General features: G+C 40.4%; 1 protein-coding gene across 11 annotated transcripts in view; it reads left to right on the top strand.

Annotated features, from left to right (window-relative positions):
- MEF2A (myocyte enhancer factor 2A) overlaps positions 1-16028 on the top strand; it is an 84266-nt gene extending 68238 nt beyond the window's left edge. For 8 of the 11 annotated variants that reach the window (XM_071813992.1, XM_065847282.2, XM_065847281.2 and 5 more), the window contains 5 exons: positions 1746-1936; positions 3439-3462; positions 7058-7184; positions 11468-11594; positions 12076-16028. In XM_071813992.1, coding sequence (XP_071670093.1) covers positions 1746-1936; positions 3439-3462; positions 7058-7184; positions 11468-11594; positions 12076-12427 — 821 coding nt within the window. In that variant the 3' untranslated portion in view covers positions 12428-16028. The remainder of the gene's footprint in view (positions 1-1745; positions 1937-3438; positions 3463-7057; positions 7185-11467; positions 11595-12075) is intronic. The other 3 variants (XM_065847284.2, XM_065847290.2, XM_065847289.2) reach the window with 1 other exon arrangement.
- Positions 16029-16694: the final 666 nt, after the last annotated feature.

Genomic DNA, 16694 nt, shown 5'->3' with positions numbered 1-16694 from the left:
GTTCCTTCTTCCCCCATAACTTCTGAGTTAAATGGTAGAATTCTCATAGAACATATTCCCTTACCTCCCATATAGATGCTTCAGGAAAATACTAAATTATAATAACTCCTCCTTGCTCTGTTAACCTTGAAAACCTCAAGGGACATGTCAGATCATCCATGTATGGTCAGGCTTTTGGCACAGCAGGAAATCCACAAAGAAAGTAAATCCAGAATTTGAAATCCTGACTTGAAAGCTGTGCATTTGCTGCTCACCCGCCTGTGAAACAAGAATACTGTGGTTGCAAAGTCCAATAAGTTCTACCTATTTACAATTTTTTTAATCTTTAAAAAATAATTAGCAATAGCTTTATAGCCAGAAGAGCTTTATAAGACTCAGTAGAATATCTTCAGATCAGCACAAGAGCTTTGTTATTAACGCCTGGTGAATTCACACCTACATTGCCAACATAGACGGGTAACGTACCTTAGCAGTACCAGTCACCTTCATCAGGTGTCCTGCTGTTCCTGGGACACATTATCGTTCTTCGTTCTTGTTGGACTTTTAAAGGCGTGAACAATTTAGCTAAAGAAGGTAGAATGTGACACTGACAACTTTCTTATTTTAGTTGCTTTTAGATTAATATGTACTTAATGTAATAAAATTGGATTGGGCATAGGGGCCTATTCAAATTAGAACAATAATACGAAATTCACGCCGGTGCGGCGCTATGGGCTATTAGAACAGAAGACTGAACCTGAATTGTGACTGTAAAGGCCACTTTCAGAAGTGGAATGTTAGTATAAACATAATATTACTATGAATTGTATTTATTTATTCACACAGATACACAAGTTCTGTAGTGTGAACCATAGGGTTTCCTGTTGAGAAATTCCCCTCGCTTAACAACCTTTTTAAAATTTTTTTCATTTCCAGCTGAATGAGGGGTGTGTGTGTGTTTTGGAAATTGTTGCTATAAATATGATAAAATGATTGGAATGTGGCTTTAATTTTTTTCTTATAAATATAGTTTAGTGAACATGATTGATGGTTTTGTCAGTAGAAGCCAGGGCCTATAGGCTTTGCCTTGTCTAATTCTACTTAGAACGAGTACCAGGAGTAGGATAGAGGAAGACCTGTATAAAATAAACCGATGGGCATAAATGATGTGTAGAACTGTGTCTAAAGCTTGGAATGAATTTGAAGGGAAAGGATTTGTTCCCCTCACTGTTGCTGAATGTAATCATTGGACAGTATCTATGTTTTGAGACTGAAATTAATTTTGATCGAGAATAGATACTGAAGTCCTGCAGATCTTGAAGATACTTGAAGAATACATTTTAGAAATTGGGACTTTTAAGAGCTGATTTTTATTCTCAGAGGCAACAATTCAGCGTGGTTTGTGTCCTGGGGGGTGGGGATGAACTGGGGTTGTACAAAAGCACACGCTTTTGTGCAGGCTCAGCCTGGAGGAACTTCAAAGGGCAAAAAACACAACAGATGTTAGTAGAAATAGTTCTTTGACAACATGCTCTTCTCAGCATTTAAGCTGCCACGGTGTGCCCTTGAGGTGATATTACCTTTGCATATTGATCTTCTCGTGAAAGTGGTTTTTGTTTGTTCGATTATTCAATGCTGCGCCTCTGTGAGAAGTTTGTTACTGGAAGTTTTACAAAATAAACATTTGGTAATTTATACATGTGCACCAAATTTTTGCATTGCTGCTTCTCCTCAGTCTTACAGTACCTTTGTTTTTCCTCTTTCAGGAAATGGGTTTGTTAATTCTCGAGCTTCACCAAGTCTACTTGGAACTACTGGTGGTGGGAACGGCCTGGGCAAAGTCATGCCCACAAAGTCTCCACCTCCACCTGGAGGAGGCAATCTTGGAATGAACAATCGCAAACCCGACCTCCGTGTTGTCATCCCACCCTCCAGCAAGGGTATGATGCCACCATTGGTAAGTTAAAACATTTGTTCCGGGACTGGTTTTGTAAAAATGTTTTGTCCGCATGCATGGGGAGAAACTATCTCGTGTGCTTACCATAGGTTACAGTGAAAGAAAGGTGTTTGTTTTCTGAAATTTCATTAATATAATCTAAGTTATAAGTTATTACATTTGGAGAAATTAAATTCGTAAGGGTTTTTTTTCTTTTAAGGGTAAAATAGCAGTCTGACCTAAATGAGGTTAGAGCGCAATCCCAGAGACATAGATTAGGTTTTTGTTGTCTTGATTTGACATCTCACAGACTTGGTACCGAGAACTTTGTTGCTTTGGAGGATGTGGGTTTTAAAAAGGATAATGCATTACTCTGTGGAGGAATGGCTCATCTTATTGATGTGAACTGTATTAACGTGCCCTAAAGCACATTTTGTACCTGTTTTTCCTGGGTCGTAATGGTTGTGGGATGTAAAATGTAGCTTGTGGTAACGATGGTCTGAGAAGAAACACTTGTTTGATGTGGTGTGCTGGAATGCAACCTCGTGTGTCCTATGGTGGACGTCACGTCTTTGATGAAGACATGAGAGAACAATGAGGATCAGGCTCAGTCCCTATTTGTGTACATTTCAATACTATATGTGGTTTGGCATGTTGGCAGCAATGTTTGTTCAGCCTACATTTGGAATCGCACACAAGTTTCATGTCAGGTGTGAGGCAACCACAGCATTGAGACCAGAACAGGTCTTTCAGGAAGAGTTACTCTGTTTTTCCTTTAATTTGGTGGACCAGATCCTTTGGTCCCAGTCTTTCACTGTCATGTAGAAATCTTAAACATCTATGTGTACATTCTGTGTTTCCTGTGTATGGAACAATGAACCATAAGCATGAGGAGCAGGATATAAGCAATACAAATATATTTTTTTTAAAGATACCACATTTGTTACTGCCATTCATGATGAATAATATAGAATTAACCCAAGTAACAAAAGCTATACTTATTCTCAGAGTAATGTTTCTTGGAGTTTTAGGTTTTTCTAGGAATGCTGAAGTGTAGAAGACATAATACCCTGGCTGATTCTTAAAGAGAAAATGACACTTTAAAATCAATTAGAAATCGATACAAGAAGTGGATCTTGCTAATGTGGTTGTCCTGATGTGGGTAGTGCACAGTACCTGTGTACTGTTGAGTTGTTGAAAACAACACAATATGCAGTGTAGGTTTTGTTGGTCTTTCTGAGTGAGGAAGCTGGAAAGAGATTTCAGAGTGGAGATTCTGGGATGGTACAGTGGTTGTATGTGTAAAACATTTTGTTACTGACCTGGATGCTTACTGGATTGATCCAGCCAGAAACATAAATATTATACTTCCTATTAGTACTATTTAGAGACTCAGGTGGCAAATTCACATTATTAATTAAAATAAATAGAAATCCTGAAGCACAAACATAACTTTTTATTTCATTTTTGAAAGCAATGCTATTTTTAGTAACTGTGTTATCCCTCTTGTTTGCTGAGTACAGTCGGAGGAGGATGAATTGGAGTTGGTGAGTCTGGGCTGCTGTTTGAGAGAGCAAGATGCTGAAAATGTCTTTTACTGCAGTTTTTTTTAACTGTAGTTTCGTTACATATCTTAAATAATTCCAGTGTTCCCTTGGTAGCAGACAAAAATACATTTGTTTTATCAAACTTAAAACCCGACCAATTCAAGTTGAAAACACATCCAAAGTCCAGTGCTTTCCATTTGTAAACTTGTATTATTTTTCCTGAAAATATTATTGTTTTTCTTGGAGGGAACATTGGAAAAGAGCCTTACAGAGTAACTGTCCATGTGTATAGGATACTTACTGTCTCATATAAATAACCACTTAACATCCCCTAAATTACTGGAATATTTTTAGAAAGTGGCTTCACTTCTGAAGTTCTTCAGATTGTAACACAAGCCCCGTATTACTCCTCTTATTTTCAAGGAGATTACATCATTGCTGGTGAGGTCACCGTTGTGGAGTTTAGAATTATTTCATCCTGCGTGAGATTATCAAACCACAGGGGTGTTCCCTGTTTACCAAAAGGAACAGAGAATTGCAAATGAATAATTTTACCTTTTTTCCAGTGGAAAGATATTCTGCTTTTGAAAGGAAACTCTTGGCACTTGTATTTTTCTCTATTTTTTTTCCAAAACGTTTTAACATTTGGCATTCTGTCTGGAAAATAACGTAAGGCTAAAATCATTTGTAGCTTATTTTTAGAGCAATTTGCAAGTTGTTTAGCTGCTGTAGCATAAACCATGCAGATGATGCTGCATCAGAGTAAAATTGTGAAGATACGCAAAGAAGCCCGCATATTACACACCTTTGGTTTTGAACATGGACCTGTTGCTAATGAGGCTCTAATTGCATGAAAGCATGGAGAATGTAGTCATTTAGATGTATTTCTTGATGAATGCATGCTGTTGGTTGATTTTTTTAATTTTTTTTTTTAGCTTAACCATGATTTACAAAAGTAAGGGGAAATTATTTTTGACAGTATTCAAGTTTTTAAGGTTTATTATTACAAACAGCTGTCACACACGTTCCTCTGAGCTTTAAGAAGGAGTGTCTGGTTTCTAGTGCAAGGAATAGAGCTTTAGTTCAATGTAAAAACACTTAATCAAAATAGCATTGCAATTGGGATGATACAGAAGCGCTTCAGTTCAGGTTATTCCTACCTGTTAAAAATCGCTGTGCTCTTTGCAGCGGGAAATAGTGACTGGCGGGTGGGGGTTTGGGTGCTGCGTGGAGCCGGGGCCCTCTAGTGGCATCAGCCCTGTGCCAGAGCAGGAGCTCACACCGGGAAAATGCGGTTGTGTCTGCCTCTGACGTGGGAAAGAAATAGGAAGATCCACCTGCAACCTTCCGTCTCTTGGAATGCCCATTTCTGATGCGGTTCCAAATCACAACTGCGAGGATTCAGCGTGGTTGGAACCGAGCACTGAGTATGAAACACTGATAGGAACAGTAGTGTAGTGTGTAATAAAGATATTTAATTCTTCCTGTTACTGCTGGCATTTGCACCAGTTAAAATAAATAAATAAATAAAAAATTAAAAATTCCTGAAAATTATTAGGAATCTTTGGCTGCATCTCTGAGTGCAACAAATATTAGACACATCTAAATATTTCTTCCTGTCTTTGTGTGGCTGGGTGTTCAGGAATTATATTCAGAAATAACTTACCTTAGAAAACCACCTGTATTAGCCACTCCAATAATAAGAAGAAACCAATCCCATGGGGAAATCCTTTGGTCTGAATTGTTTCCCAGTGTGCTCCTCTAACTTTTCCATTATCCAGTAATCCCAGCTTTATAGGCTGCCATCCAACAAAGCTTTGGAAAAAGGTCAATTCCTGACAGACACAAAAATCTGCTCTAATAACATATCTTTATGCCAGATAAACTTGCTCTAGTGGAGATTTTCAGAAGTACGTTAAGTGATTTAAAGGGATAAATTACACAGAAAATCAGCGGGGACTTTCCCTGCGACTGAGGGCTTGGAAACGTGGGAGCCCTGAAGCAGCGGGTGCATCTGCTGAGAAATGCCAGAGAGCCTCCAAACTCTGCCGAGGCTCAAAAGTGGGTTTTCAACAGGGCCAGACAAAGCGGACATCAGGAGCTGGGAGCCAGCGGAAGACTGTAGCTGATTTTAATGGGGTATCCGTGGTACACTTTTTTATTTGAATTGGGAAGATGTAACCAAGGATTGATAACCCTCAATCCATCTTCACAAATTTCAGCTTAGAATGGAATAGAGCTATGTTTCTGTACCTGCTCACACTGTTATGTTAAAGGGAATCACGCGTTTTTAATACTGCTCACTCTCTCGGGATCGGAGCGGAAGGAAAAAAAAATACTGAAATACTTGTGTACCTGTCCAAAATAAAGAAAAAGTAGTAGTAGCTTCAGTCTTTTAAAGCTGGGAAATGGAACTCTGCCAAAGAGATGAAAACCTGCTATTTTTCATGGCGAATATTTTTTCAGGCAAAGAGAGAGCCTTGCTTTAAAACATATTTTCAGCAGTTTCTAATCTAGCTCCCTTAGTTGGGAACAGGTCTCTAAGAATGTAGAAATACAGGGTGTAGAGACTTGTAGTATTTCTAAGACTTCTATAGGTAAAACTAAGTGTCTGTTGTTTTAAAAATAAAAAATGTGGCATTTCCTGTTCTTGACAGTATGTGGCATGGCTGGATGGTGCTGGAATACGTATTTGGAAGAAAGATTTCAAGTTGCCTCCCTGAAGAGCAGTATGTTCTGGGACAGCAGCTGTGCTGTCTGGTGGTACTGACCACGGGGGTTAATACAAGGTTTTATAAATAGCAAATTTGGTTCAAGAGCTTAATTTGAGTGATATGTTTGCTACAGATGTTCATGCCGGTGTATGGGAAAGACAGACTTACTACAAAGCCACGTCGTGCAAACAGTTAGAATGGATAATCTGAGACAATCTAGTTCAGCTTCTTCTCCTGTCAAAAAGCACAGTTGCTCTGTGTGAACTCAAATGTCATTTGCTTTGAAACAAATCTGTATTATAACAAGAGCTCTCTCAGTTTCTCAGGAACCATGGGAACAGCAAGTTTATTTTATCACGGAGGTCTTATCAACATAAATTTAGATGATGTCTGTGTTCCTTTCAGGACAGGTGTAGTCAGCACAGCCTCAAAACTGGCAGCTAAAATGCTGAAAATTGGATAAACAGCTGGGAAGTGGGAGACTTTTCTGGTGGAACTGCACCTCACCATCTGTACTAAAACCCCTTTTGAAAATAAGACTAAAAACTCTTAAATCACTTAAGAACTTCTGAGAATTGTTGTGTGTATCCCTAAGAAATTGCATTTATTTTTCTGTCTAACACTGTTGAGATCTGCATGCACGGGAAGTGGGCCAGTGAGCCTTCGTTAATTTTTCATTTCAATTTGCCAAGATCACTTTGGTTGTCTTGAAATGTTTTGGCTTGTTTAGAAGATCTATCCTGACAAAAAGGATGTATTTGTAACTAAAAAATGAAGCAAAGAAACACATTTTAATTGAATGTTATTTTTATATTAATCACTTGATTTTCCTATTGTTCTAATTGATATCACAAGGTGATGTTATTTTTAATCGTTTATAGAATACCCAAAGGATAAGTAGTTCTCAGTCTACGCAGCCTCTTGCTACCCCGGTGGTGTCCGTGACGACTCCCAGTTTGCCCCCGCAGGGACTGGTGTACTCGGCCATGCCCACCGCCTACAACACTGGTAAGCTTTGTTCGCCATAAGTGGCTTCATTTGTCAGATGTACGAGGCTTTTGTGATTCATAAGCCCAGAAGATTTGCATTTCTGTGACGCTTCGCTTTATTTTCCTCTTCAGTTCAAAATGAAGGCTCTTATTCATCAGAAATGAGCCTTTAGCTTGGAGAATGTGTAAATGTTGAGACTCAGATCAGGAAGCAGCTTTCAGTCAGGTTGCACACAGCTGAGCACAGAGGCAGACAATAAAACACATTACTTGCAGCAGTGGCATTCGAGCTGTTCATCTGAGAACGGAAACGCCTCATGTTGAAGCAAGAACTGATACTCCAGAGCGTACGGTCCCTTTCATTCTGCTCCGCTCAGTTCCAGCAGCAGAAGGGAATCAGATTCTTTCAATTTATAAAAAGCCCAGATGTACAAAACCCAGGTAGGGCCTAGTCTTTATCAAGAGTGAGGTGGGACTTGTGGGAGGGCGTCTTCACCGTTTCACCACTGCAAGTCTGGATTATCTGAAGGACCTTAAAGCTACGTTTTACCCAAGATAGGTGGGATGTGAGGAATTTGGTAATGTGATCATTGGTTTGCCGGTTCAGAAAGTATTTTGTGATGTGGTGCCTCCCACTTTGTCTCCACACCACTAGAGTTAATTTTGACTTCAGTCTCACGGTTCTCTATTTGTTACAAACTCTGTGTGTAACTGGAGAAGGAATTTTTGTAGTCATTTTCTTGAAAGTCTGCAGCCTTGATGGTGTCAGGTTGATTACCAGTGATCTGGGATGCATCGTTTAATTTGCAAATGCACCTGCAGAGAAACTACATTGCAGATAAGTGTCCATACAAGTCAGAGTTAAAATAGTTATTGGTTAAAATCAAAAAGGAGAACAATGGAAGTAATTCCCCAGTTAGCCATTCTTTTTATGGAAGTCCAGTTAAGACATTCTAATGAAAGCACTGGAATTGTTGAAACAGGAGTTTCTGAATGGGAGGCCGCTGTGTTGGCAGTGTTAAGATTTAAGTCTCATTTGGTAGACTTTCAGATTTTTCGTCTGCCAAAGGAGATGGGATTTCATACACTTTCTGCACCATTTTTTAGCTTCGAAAGCCGACTCTGCAGTTTTGAGTTTAGACTTGTAGCCACCTTCCAGCCAAACCACTCACATCTTTTTGTATTTGTATTTTTTTGTATTAATGTGCTCATTAAGTGCCATTTATTGCCCTTCAACACTTTCTGCCTTGGTTTGCCCAGAGGTGCTGCCCCCCGGGCAGTTCTCAGCATGTGTGAGGTTTGTGTTTTGAGGGGGACTATTGAGTCATCAGCAACGGTAAATATTTATACTTCAGTAGCACCAAATTGTTGAGCATTTATGCAAATAATCGCTGCCCGGAGCGGGGTTAAAGTACAAAGGAATGAAGGAGAAGATGGAGTTGCAATCAATGAGAGAGTGAAGAATTGTGCTTGGTGACTTGTTTTGGATTATAAGCCTTAAATATGAATTTGTTGGACATACAGATCTTTGTTTGATAGTTGCCACAAAGATGACTTATATATTGTATTTAATGTCTGCTTAAAGTAAACAAATAGTTCTGGTCCCTGCTCAGAAGACCCACAGTGAGTCCTACCTGACATGTATCGGAATGTCAGGAAGCAGCAAAGACCTTTGAAACTGGTGTCCCGCACAGTCGACAAGTGCTGTTGTCACTGTGATATGGCTTTAAAAAACAGCCTATTTGATAATTTAATAATTTGTGAAAAGCTTTCAGCCTTCAGTGTTTTTCAGACATTTTAAAATTGTTTCTATTTCACAGAGCCTTTCAGGGGATTTGCAAAAAGAAATTTAATGTTGAAACCAGCTTGTTACCTGGGTATTCTCAGGGTAGTCACCACTTAAATAGTAATTTCAGTTTTGCAGTTCAAGGACTAAGATAAAATTTAGATACCTGAGTTGTTTTTCTGGATTGATAGAGGTTTTTCCAGGGCTGGAAAGGATAGATTCAGCTCTTAGATCCTTAATTAAATCATTGGATATCAGTTTTGAACAAATTTACTATTCTGTATAATTTGTTTTGCTGGAGAAATATTCTTTCTGCAGATTGCTGGAGGAAGGGCCAGAAGAACTGAGTTCCTTGTGGAAAAACAGTCTAGGCATTTTAAAAAAATACTCCAAAACCACAGAGATCAGTTAAATAGTAACTTACTCTTGACAGAGCATATCTAGCCATAAATTATATTACTGGCTTTAGGTCAGTTATTTTGCAAAGGCACAAACTCCAAGGGTTACTTTGTTGTTGAGGTCACAGCAGTAATGTTTTCTGTCACGTAGAAGACGCTCATTTGTCTGAACGGCTTTTCCATCTTGCACATTTAGAAATTGCCGTCCTGCTTTTAACTGCCAGCAGATAGAGGAGGATTTAGGGAAATGGTAATGCAGCTCATTGTGTGGTGGTGTATGTATTCTTTGGGAAAGTGTCTCCTCAAACCCCGGTCATCAGACACATTCTGTCTGAAGTACCAGGAGTTAATTGGCCATTACCATAAAAGCTATAATTTCAAAGAAAAAATACATGGAAATGGAATCCCTATGAACATTATCTTCAGGTCTGCTCTTCCAGAAATCCCACTGGCACAGACCAGCACCACCAGCTCATGGGTTTACATTCACCACATGTGCACGTTGCCACAGCTCTGGCTGCGTTGAAGGCTGAGGGCATCTCCTACTCATTGGAGGGCTGTTTTTTTTTTCAATTTTAGTCTTGCAAAAGGACTTCGGATTGGTCAGCTTGGGAAAAATCTTTCTGCATCAGTGCAGAAATTGTGAGGGTTTTCTAGAGTTCAGATAAAACTGTCAGCTGAGAAGAAAGGAAACAAAAGAGCAGCTGAAGAAGCGTCACTTGCTGGGGCACAGCTGGGCCCCCAGTCTGGGGAAGGGTCTCACCGTGATGGGTTTGCTGCTCCAGAAAGGACACAAGTGTCCTGCTGGCACTGGGCTCTGCTTCCACCGGCTGGGAAAGGGACACCTGGAAATGACCATGGCAGACAAGCTGCTGGATGGGAATGGCACATTGTCCAAGCGAGCCTATCTCAAGAGAGAGAAATCATCATGGTGTTGTCATTTTAGGACAATACTAAACCCCACTTTCCAACCAAAAACTGAAATAAATTAAAACCGAAGCCAAAACACAAACCCTACTGAAGCAGAATTTTTGGTTCCTCTGCTGGCAGTATAAAATAACTTTGGCTGCCAGCATTTTGTTGTTTTCTCAAGAGACTAGAAATTATTTTAAAGAAGCCATACTACCAAATAATTAAAAGCAGAGGAGTGTTTGTGGCTTTGTTTTAAAAGTGAGTGATAATGATAAAGTGAAAATAACTTCCCCTGTGTGAATGAAGTGAGAACTGTCTCAGCGTTACAGCCAGGCCAAAACTAGCAGCCAGTCACTGGTGTTGATTAGGAATATATTGTATTTTCTATTATTCATGTAAGTTGATTTCTAAATAATTATTTTTTTGTTCTAAATCAAGAGGTTCGTTTTGTTTATTTGATACAGAGATGACAGTTTAATCAGACATAAATTAACGAGTGAAGCTATCGTGGGGAGAGGGAGAATGTTACAGTAGGACTGCAGACATAGGGTGGGCAGAGGGGTCACTAAGGTCCCAGTTGCAGTGACATGGTCACACTGTCCCTCAGGGACCCATCCCTGCCCCTGTGTCACCCTCGTCAGGCGGGACCAGCAGCCAGCGCTGCTCCAGGGAGGGTTTGGGGTGTGTGCATCGCATCCCACAGCTGCTGCCTGCCCTCTGCGAACTGAGCCAGAGCCGGGATCCTCAGTGAGTGCAGTGCAAGAAACACCATTCCTTTCCAACAGCTCGTGTGAATTCTTCCCTTTTTGTTTCATTTTGGAATGGAGACTAAAATCTTCAAAAATGCAAATATTTGTGTTGGTGGAAGATAGACATATACCTATCTATATTAAAAATGCATAAATATTTTGTACCTGTGGGTTTACAAGAAGCTATATGAGACAGCAACATATAGGAACTGAAAGCAGAATGCAAAGAAATTGGCATTTGGAGGCTCATGTCCTGTTAAGCTCCTTGTGAAGTCAGAAGGACTTCCAAGTTCTCGCCTTTGAGCTCCTTTGGGTCACTTGCATCTGTTTTGGGCAGAAAGCCTTTCTATTTGTGTGCATGCATGTAGCGCAGATTCTCACACAGATCTATGTATGTATACATGTATATATATAAATAAATCTACAAACTGCTTTCTTGTTTGTTTTCCCCTCTCAGATTACTCGTTGTCCAGCGCAGACCTGTCGGCGCTGCAGGGGTTTAACTCCCCGGGCATGCTGTCCCTGGGGCAGGTGTCGGCCTGGCAGCAGCACCACCTGGGCCCAGCCGCGCTCAGCTCCCTCGTGTAAGTACAACCGGGCCCTTACGGTGCCGCTGCCCCTGCCCCTCGGGAGCGTCTGCCGCTTCGGGGTGAATAATCTGCGCACGGGACCATTTTGATTTCTTGTCTGCCGGTGTTGGTGTGTTGCCTTTCAAGTTTGCTCCTCGGCTGGAAAAGCATTGTTGTTTCATGTGGTTGTCCCTTTTGTCACTGCAGTGCTCAAGCTGTGTCCCTGCAGGCCCAGCTTCTGACACAGGCATCACCTGCATGGTGAACTTAAATGTATGAATATAGGAAATATTTGGTTTTAACTTGTACAAATGTGTTCAGTCCTTTAATTAATGCTTTCTTCAACTTTGTTTCTTTACTTCAGTAAGTTGCATTTATTTACGTACTTATTTTGAGGGTGTTGAACCACAAGACTGCACCGCCGCACAGACGCTTGAATCGTCACTTTTCCTTTTCATGTTTTCTTATTTCTGCCTTTTCATTTTCTCTTTCCCAGTACTGGCAGCCAGATATCTCAGGGTTCAAATTTATCCATTAACACCAACCAAAACATCAACATAAAATCTGAACCAATTTCACCTCCTCGGGACCGCGTAACTCCCTCTGGGTTCCCGCAGCAGCAGCCACAACCGCAGCAGCAGCAGCCGCAGCCACCGCCGTCGCGACAGGAGCTGGGTCGCTCTCCTGTCGACAGTCTCAGCAGCTCCAGCAGCTCCTACGACGGCAGCGACCGGGAGGACCCGAGAAGCGATTTCCACTCGCCCGTGGTGCTGGGGAGGCCACCGAACTCCGAGGACAGAGAGAGTCCGTCGGTAAAACGAATGAGGATGGACACGTGGGTGACATAAACTCGCAGTGTTGCCTCTTCAGTTTCGCGTTCTCAAAATGAACTGTCCTGACATATCTAAATTTATAAATAAGGACATGAAATAAGTATATTTATATGTATATACATACGTGCATATATATATCTTCACATGCATATATATGTGCTAGTGTGTGTAGCATACACAAAATCATCAGGCACTTACGACAAACTTCTTGTATAGCTGCAGATGTCCCATGGTAAAACGTAACAGAACAATCCCGTAGGTATTGAGCTAGTCTGGCACTTACCTGGACTCGTCGTTTTAATAATAGAACCTGTTTTGCAGAGAACCGTTGTACCCGCATTATACTCCTACCACACTAGATTGCAGAACCAAGAGGGCTCGCCTGTAGTAACGTCCCTGTGTGTTTTATTCAAGCTGTATGGTTACTCGTAGTTAAGAAATAATGCTTTGTAGCAGCAGAGCAGTAGAAAAGCAGGAAGAAGAAAGCAATACTGTACATAAAATGTCCTTTATATTACCCAAGTGGCATGGGTCTCTATTGCAGAGGGTGCATGGAGAAGGGCTGATGCTATAAAAATAAAATAAACAAAAACCCTGTTTTGCACGTGCAAAAAAAATAGTGTATTGGGTCAAAGAAGTGATTTTTTTAATGAGTGAAAGAGAGACATAGAGAACTCGCATGAAATATTCAGAAAATATTAGCCTAGAAAATAGAACATTAACAAAATAAAATTAATATATTAAGTTATAATTGGAATATGTTTGACAAATTTGTTTTTACGTTCATACCTTTGAAAAATATAGAAACGGATTTTAGCTCATGTATATTTTATATTAAAGAAAACAATACCCTAATGAATTGAAGACTATATATAAAGTTATATACAGTACTTTTGAACACATTCTGCTATGAATTATTTATATAAGCCAAAGCTGTATGTTGTAGCTTTTTTGTAGAGTATAGTTTTATCTTATTTTGACTTTCTAGTTTTTGCTTTCAAAGATGAAAAGGAAAAACTTGCAGGCGGAACCTTTGGGGGAAAAATAAGCCATGAACACTTATATGTAAATTTAAATTTGAGCCAAACTCTTTGTGTATATAGCATCCTAAATATATTATCACCTTTGGTGTAAGTACCTATGTATTGTACGTTCACCAGATTAAAAAGTATATTTTTGTGGATTGACGCCAACTTGAAAAAAGGCGAGGTCCTTATTAAGTAGAGTATTCACTGTTTAATATTTACTATTTTGTTAAATATACTGTACTTTCTTTGGATTTTAATTATTATTAATATTATTATCCAGATTTTTCAGAGGGTGTATAAAGGGGTTGTCCCCCTCACTGGTGGTGAATGTGTGCCGTTAAATTGTAATCTCTGTGCTGTATGGTTAAGCTTCATTATACATTTTATATATATGTATATAAATAGCAAAGTGGCAAAAAAAAAAATCCGGTGTTAAGTTCATCCTGCATAAATATAAAAAATCTGTTACAACACATTTTAAGGCATCATTTTAAAGCTGCCTCTTCTGAGGAGTTTAAAAAAAATGGAAAAACTTGACCTAATTTCTCCTGATAGGGAAATAACACATATCAGAGGAGCACAAAAGGTTTTTGAAGTCGGTAAGTGGTTTGGGATAAAGCCTGGGCGAGAAACGTGCTGTTCCCGGTGCTGGGCGTGAACCAGCGCGCAGAGTCCAGGGGCCCAGCGGGTCCTGGACCTGCCCAGAGCCCGTTTTGTTGAACGTGGATTGTGTTGTGCCGGGGGCATCTGCTCTGCCGGGGACAGCCGGGCCTGCTCACCCAGCCAGGGCGGGGAAAAGCCGCGTCTGGGTTTACTGGTGCCGCTGGTGGCCGCGCTGGGGAGGGGTCTTGGCTTGTGAGATCTGGTCTCTGTCCAGGTCCCTGCTGTGGAGTGTCTGGCCATACTGGGAACCAAATTATGTAGATACAAAGAAATCTTAATGCTGGTAGTTCTGGGGAAGAAACTGCAGTGCTGTCTTGTTACCCAAACTCCTTTAAAATTATCCCTCATATTTACTTAATCTTTGCTTGGGCTTTAATTTTTTTTTCCCTTGTAATTATAGAATACAAATCCCTGGATGCTGTAAGTAAGAAGTGTGGGCAATGGCAGTCCAGGGGACGGCGCTCCCTGCAGCTGCTGCTTTAATGTGGGATTGAAGCACAAAGTCAGTACATTCAGCTTCCAAAACCCACTCCTGTTGTCATGGTAACCTTAAAACAAGTTTCAATTCGGTTCAGCCACTTACCTTTGGAAATTGTTCTCCATTTATTGCAGGTAGCTGCTGGTTTCCAGAAGCATAGAGGAAAATGAGACTCATTCTAATGGTAACTGTGTTTCCAAAGTGACTGAATTCACTTACCACTGCAGAGAACCTTTTACTGCTCTGAAAAGTTATGTGATTTTTTTTCGTTATTTATGCACATATATGAACTTTGCTGTACATCTGAGTGGGAGTTCTGCATTCACATTTACTGTCTATTTTCTTGTGTGCCTTATAAGATGGCTTTGCTGACTGTATCTCAATAGTCTTTATTTCTATGCAGGTTTTTAAACAGTACTATTACTGTTTTCTTAAAGAAAAAAAGGGGTTAGAGTTTGTATTGAAATTGCACCAATGAATTTAAAAAACAAAAAGATGGATTCTTAGAATCGCAAATGGGACTGTTCACATGTTGCCCCGAACCCTCCAAGAGACTCAGCAGAACAAATCTCCCCGCCCTCCCGGCGCTGGGAGACTCTTATGCCGTTGAATAAATGGGAATCCTGATTTTTAATAACTAGTAACTAACTTTGGAACATGCTTTTTTTAGGAATTGTAAAAATGTTTTATAAAAAAAGACAACATAGCACAGATATTTCAACAGGTTTAAAGAAAAAAAAGATACTTTTTTTTTAATTACTGATGAAGTTGCAAGAGGATCCAATCCTGGTCTGAAAGATTTAAGATTTTTATCTGCTGTTGTGACAAATCATTTCTCCATCTTCAGCTCTCACTATGGTATTTAAAAATAAACGTTATCAGGGATTTGTCAGAGAAAAATGCTTTAGCCTTTCCTTTCACTGAAGGACACTAACGCATCAGAAACTTGTGAATTATTGTGCGCACAAGAAATACATAGTAAATAAGGAACAAAATAACTCCTAACAATTGATCATGGAAAGAAGTTGAATTAGAATGTGAAAGAAAGACTTAACAAATGTAAACATTTAAATCTTAGTAGAACCTTTCTTCACTTTGCTGTGCAAGAGAACACTGCTTTGCTATATTTAAAATGGCTTTTTTAAAAGAGATTTATGTATTTGGTAAATGTTTGTAGTCAACAGTTCACAAAGAAGCTGTTCACGGTTTAATGATGATAAGCCGTTTGGCGGCACAAGCTGGACTTTGTTGCCATCCTTGAGATGAATCTTTTAAGAAAAAATAAGTTAATCTCAATTTTTTTCCCTGAATGTGTTGTTTTTTCTTCAATATACAATAAATATTCTAGTGAACTTTTTATCAAATGGTTAAGAAAAATGCTAGAGGTTGTTGTAAAATATTTGTATCCTGCATTCACTAAAGTAAAGATACTGGCTTTTACTGTGTACTCCAGCCTCTCTCGTATTTGCAGAGCGTGTTCCCGTTTAGTGCATCTGTGCCCCTCTCCAGGTATCCAGAATACTCCTCAGGTAGTCTTGAGGTGCTGATTTAAACCACAGCAACGATTCTCTTAAGATGGAGTCTGGGGGTACATATGCTTGTTGTTACATTCAAGTTGAGACCTGATGCTCTGTAAGAACCTCATTACAAAATGCAACTTGCCAAAAAGCCCGGGTGCGTTCAGGCTGGGGAAACATGAGTCCGTCCCTCCTGCCGCTCTCCACTGGTCACACCTCTGCGTGCTGCTGTGGCTCCCAGCCCTGGCTGTCAGCACTGCCCTGAGCCGGATGGACAGACGGATGGGTACGGGAGGCTGGTGTGGGGCTGCAGGCAGAGCTGCCCTGTCCCCATCGCGGCTCTGCCTTGGTGGCTGTAGTTCTGTTGTGAAACCAGTGCTGAGGCCATGGGGTCACCTCTCAGGCTTCTGCAGTGGGAGGGCGCTCTGTCAAACAAACAGCTTTTGGGTGAGGAAGACTTTGGCAGAGAAAACTGTTCTGAATTCTTACTCTTCTTGTGCAAGGCACACAGCTGGCTAAGGGAAGCGCTCAGCTGTGTGACAGCACAGTCTAGCTGTGACAAAAACCCACAGGCTGGCTGGGGTGGGTGGTGCCCC

This window comes from Patagioenas fasciata, chromosome 12 (genome assembly GCF_037038585.1).
Source record: "Patagioenas fasciata isolate bPatFas1 chromosome 12, bPatFas1.hap1, whole genome shotgun sequence".
Classification (NCBI taxonomy): Eukaryota; Metazoa; Chordata; class Aves; order Columbiformes; family Columbidae; genus Patagioenas; species Patagioenas fasciata.
This window is presented reverse-complemented; position numbering and strand designations above follow the sequence as displayed.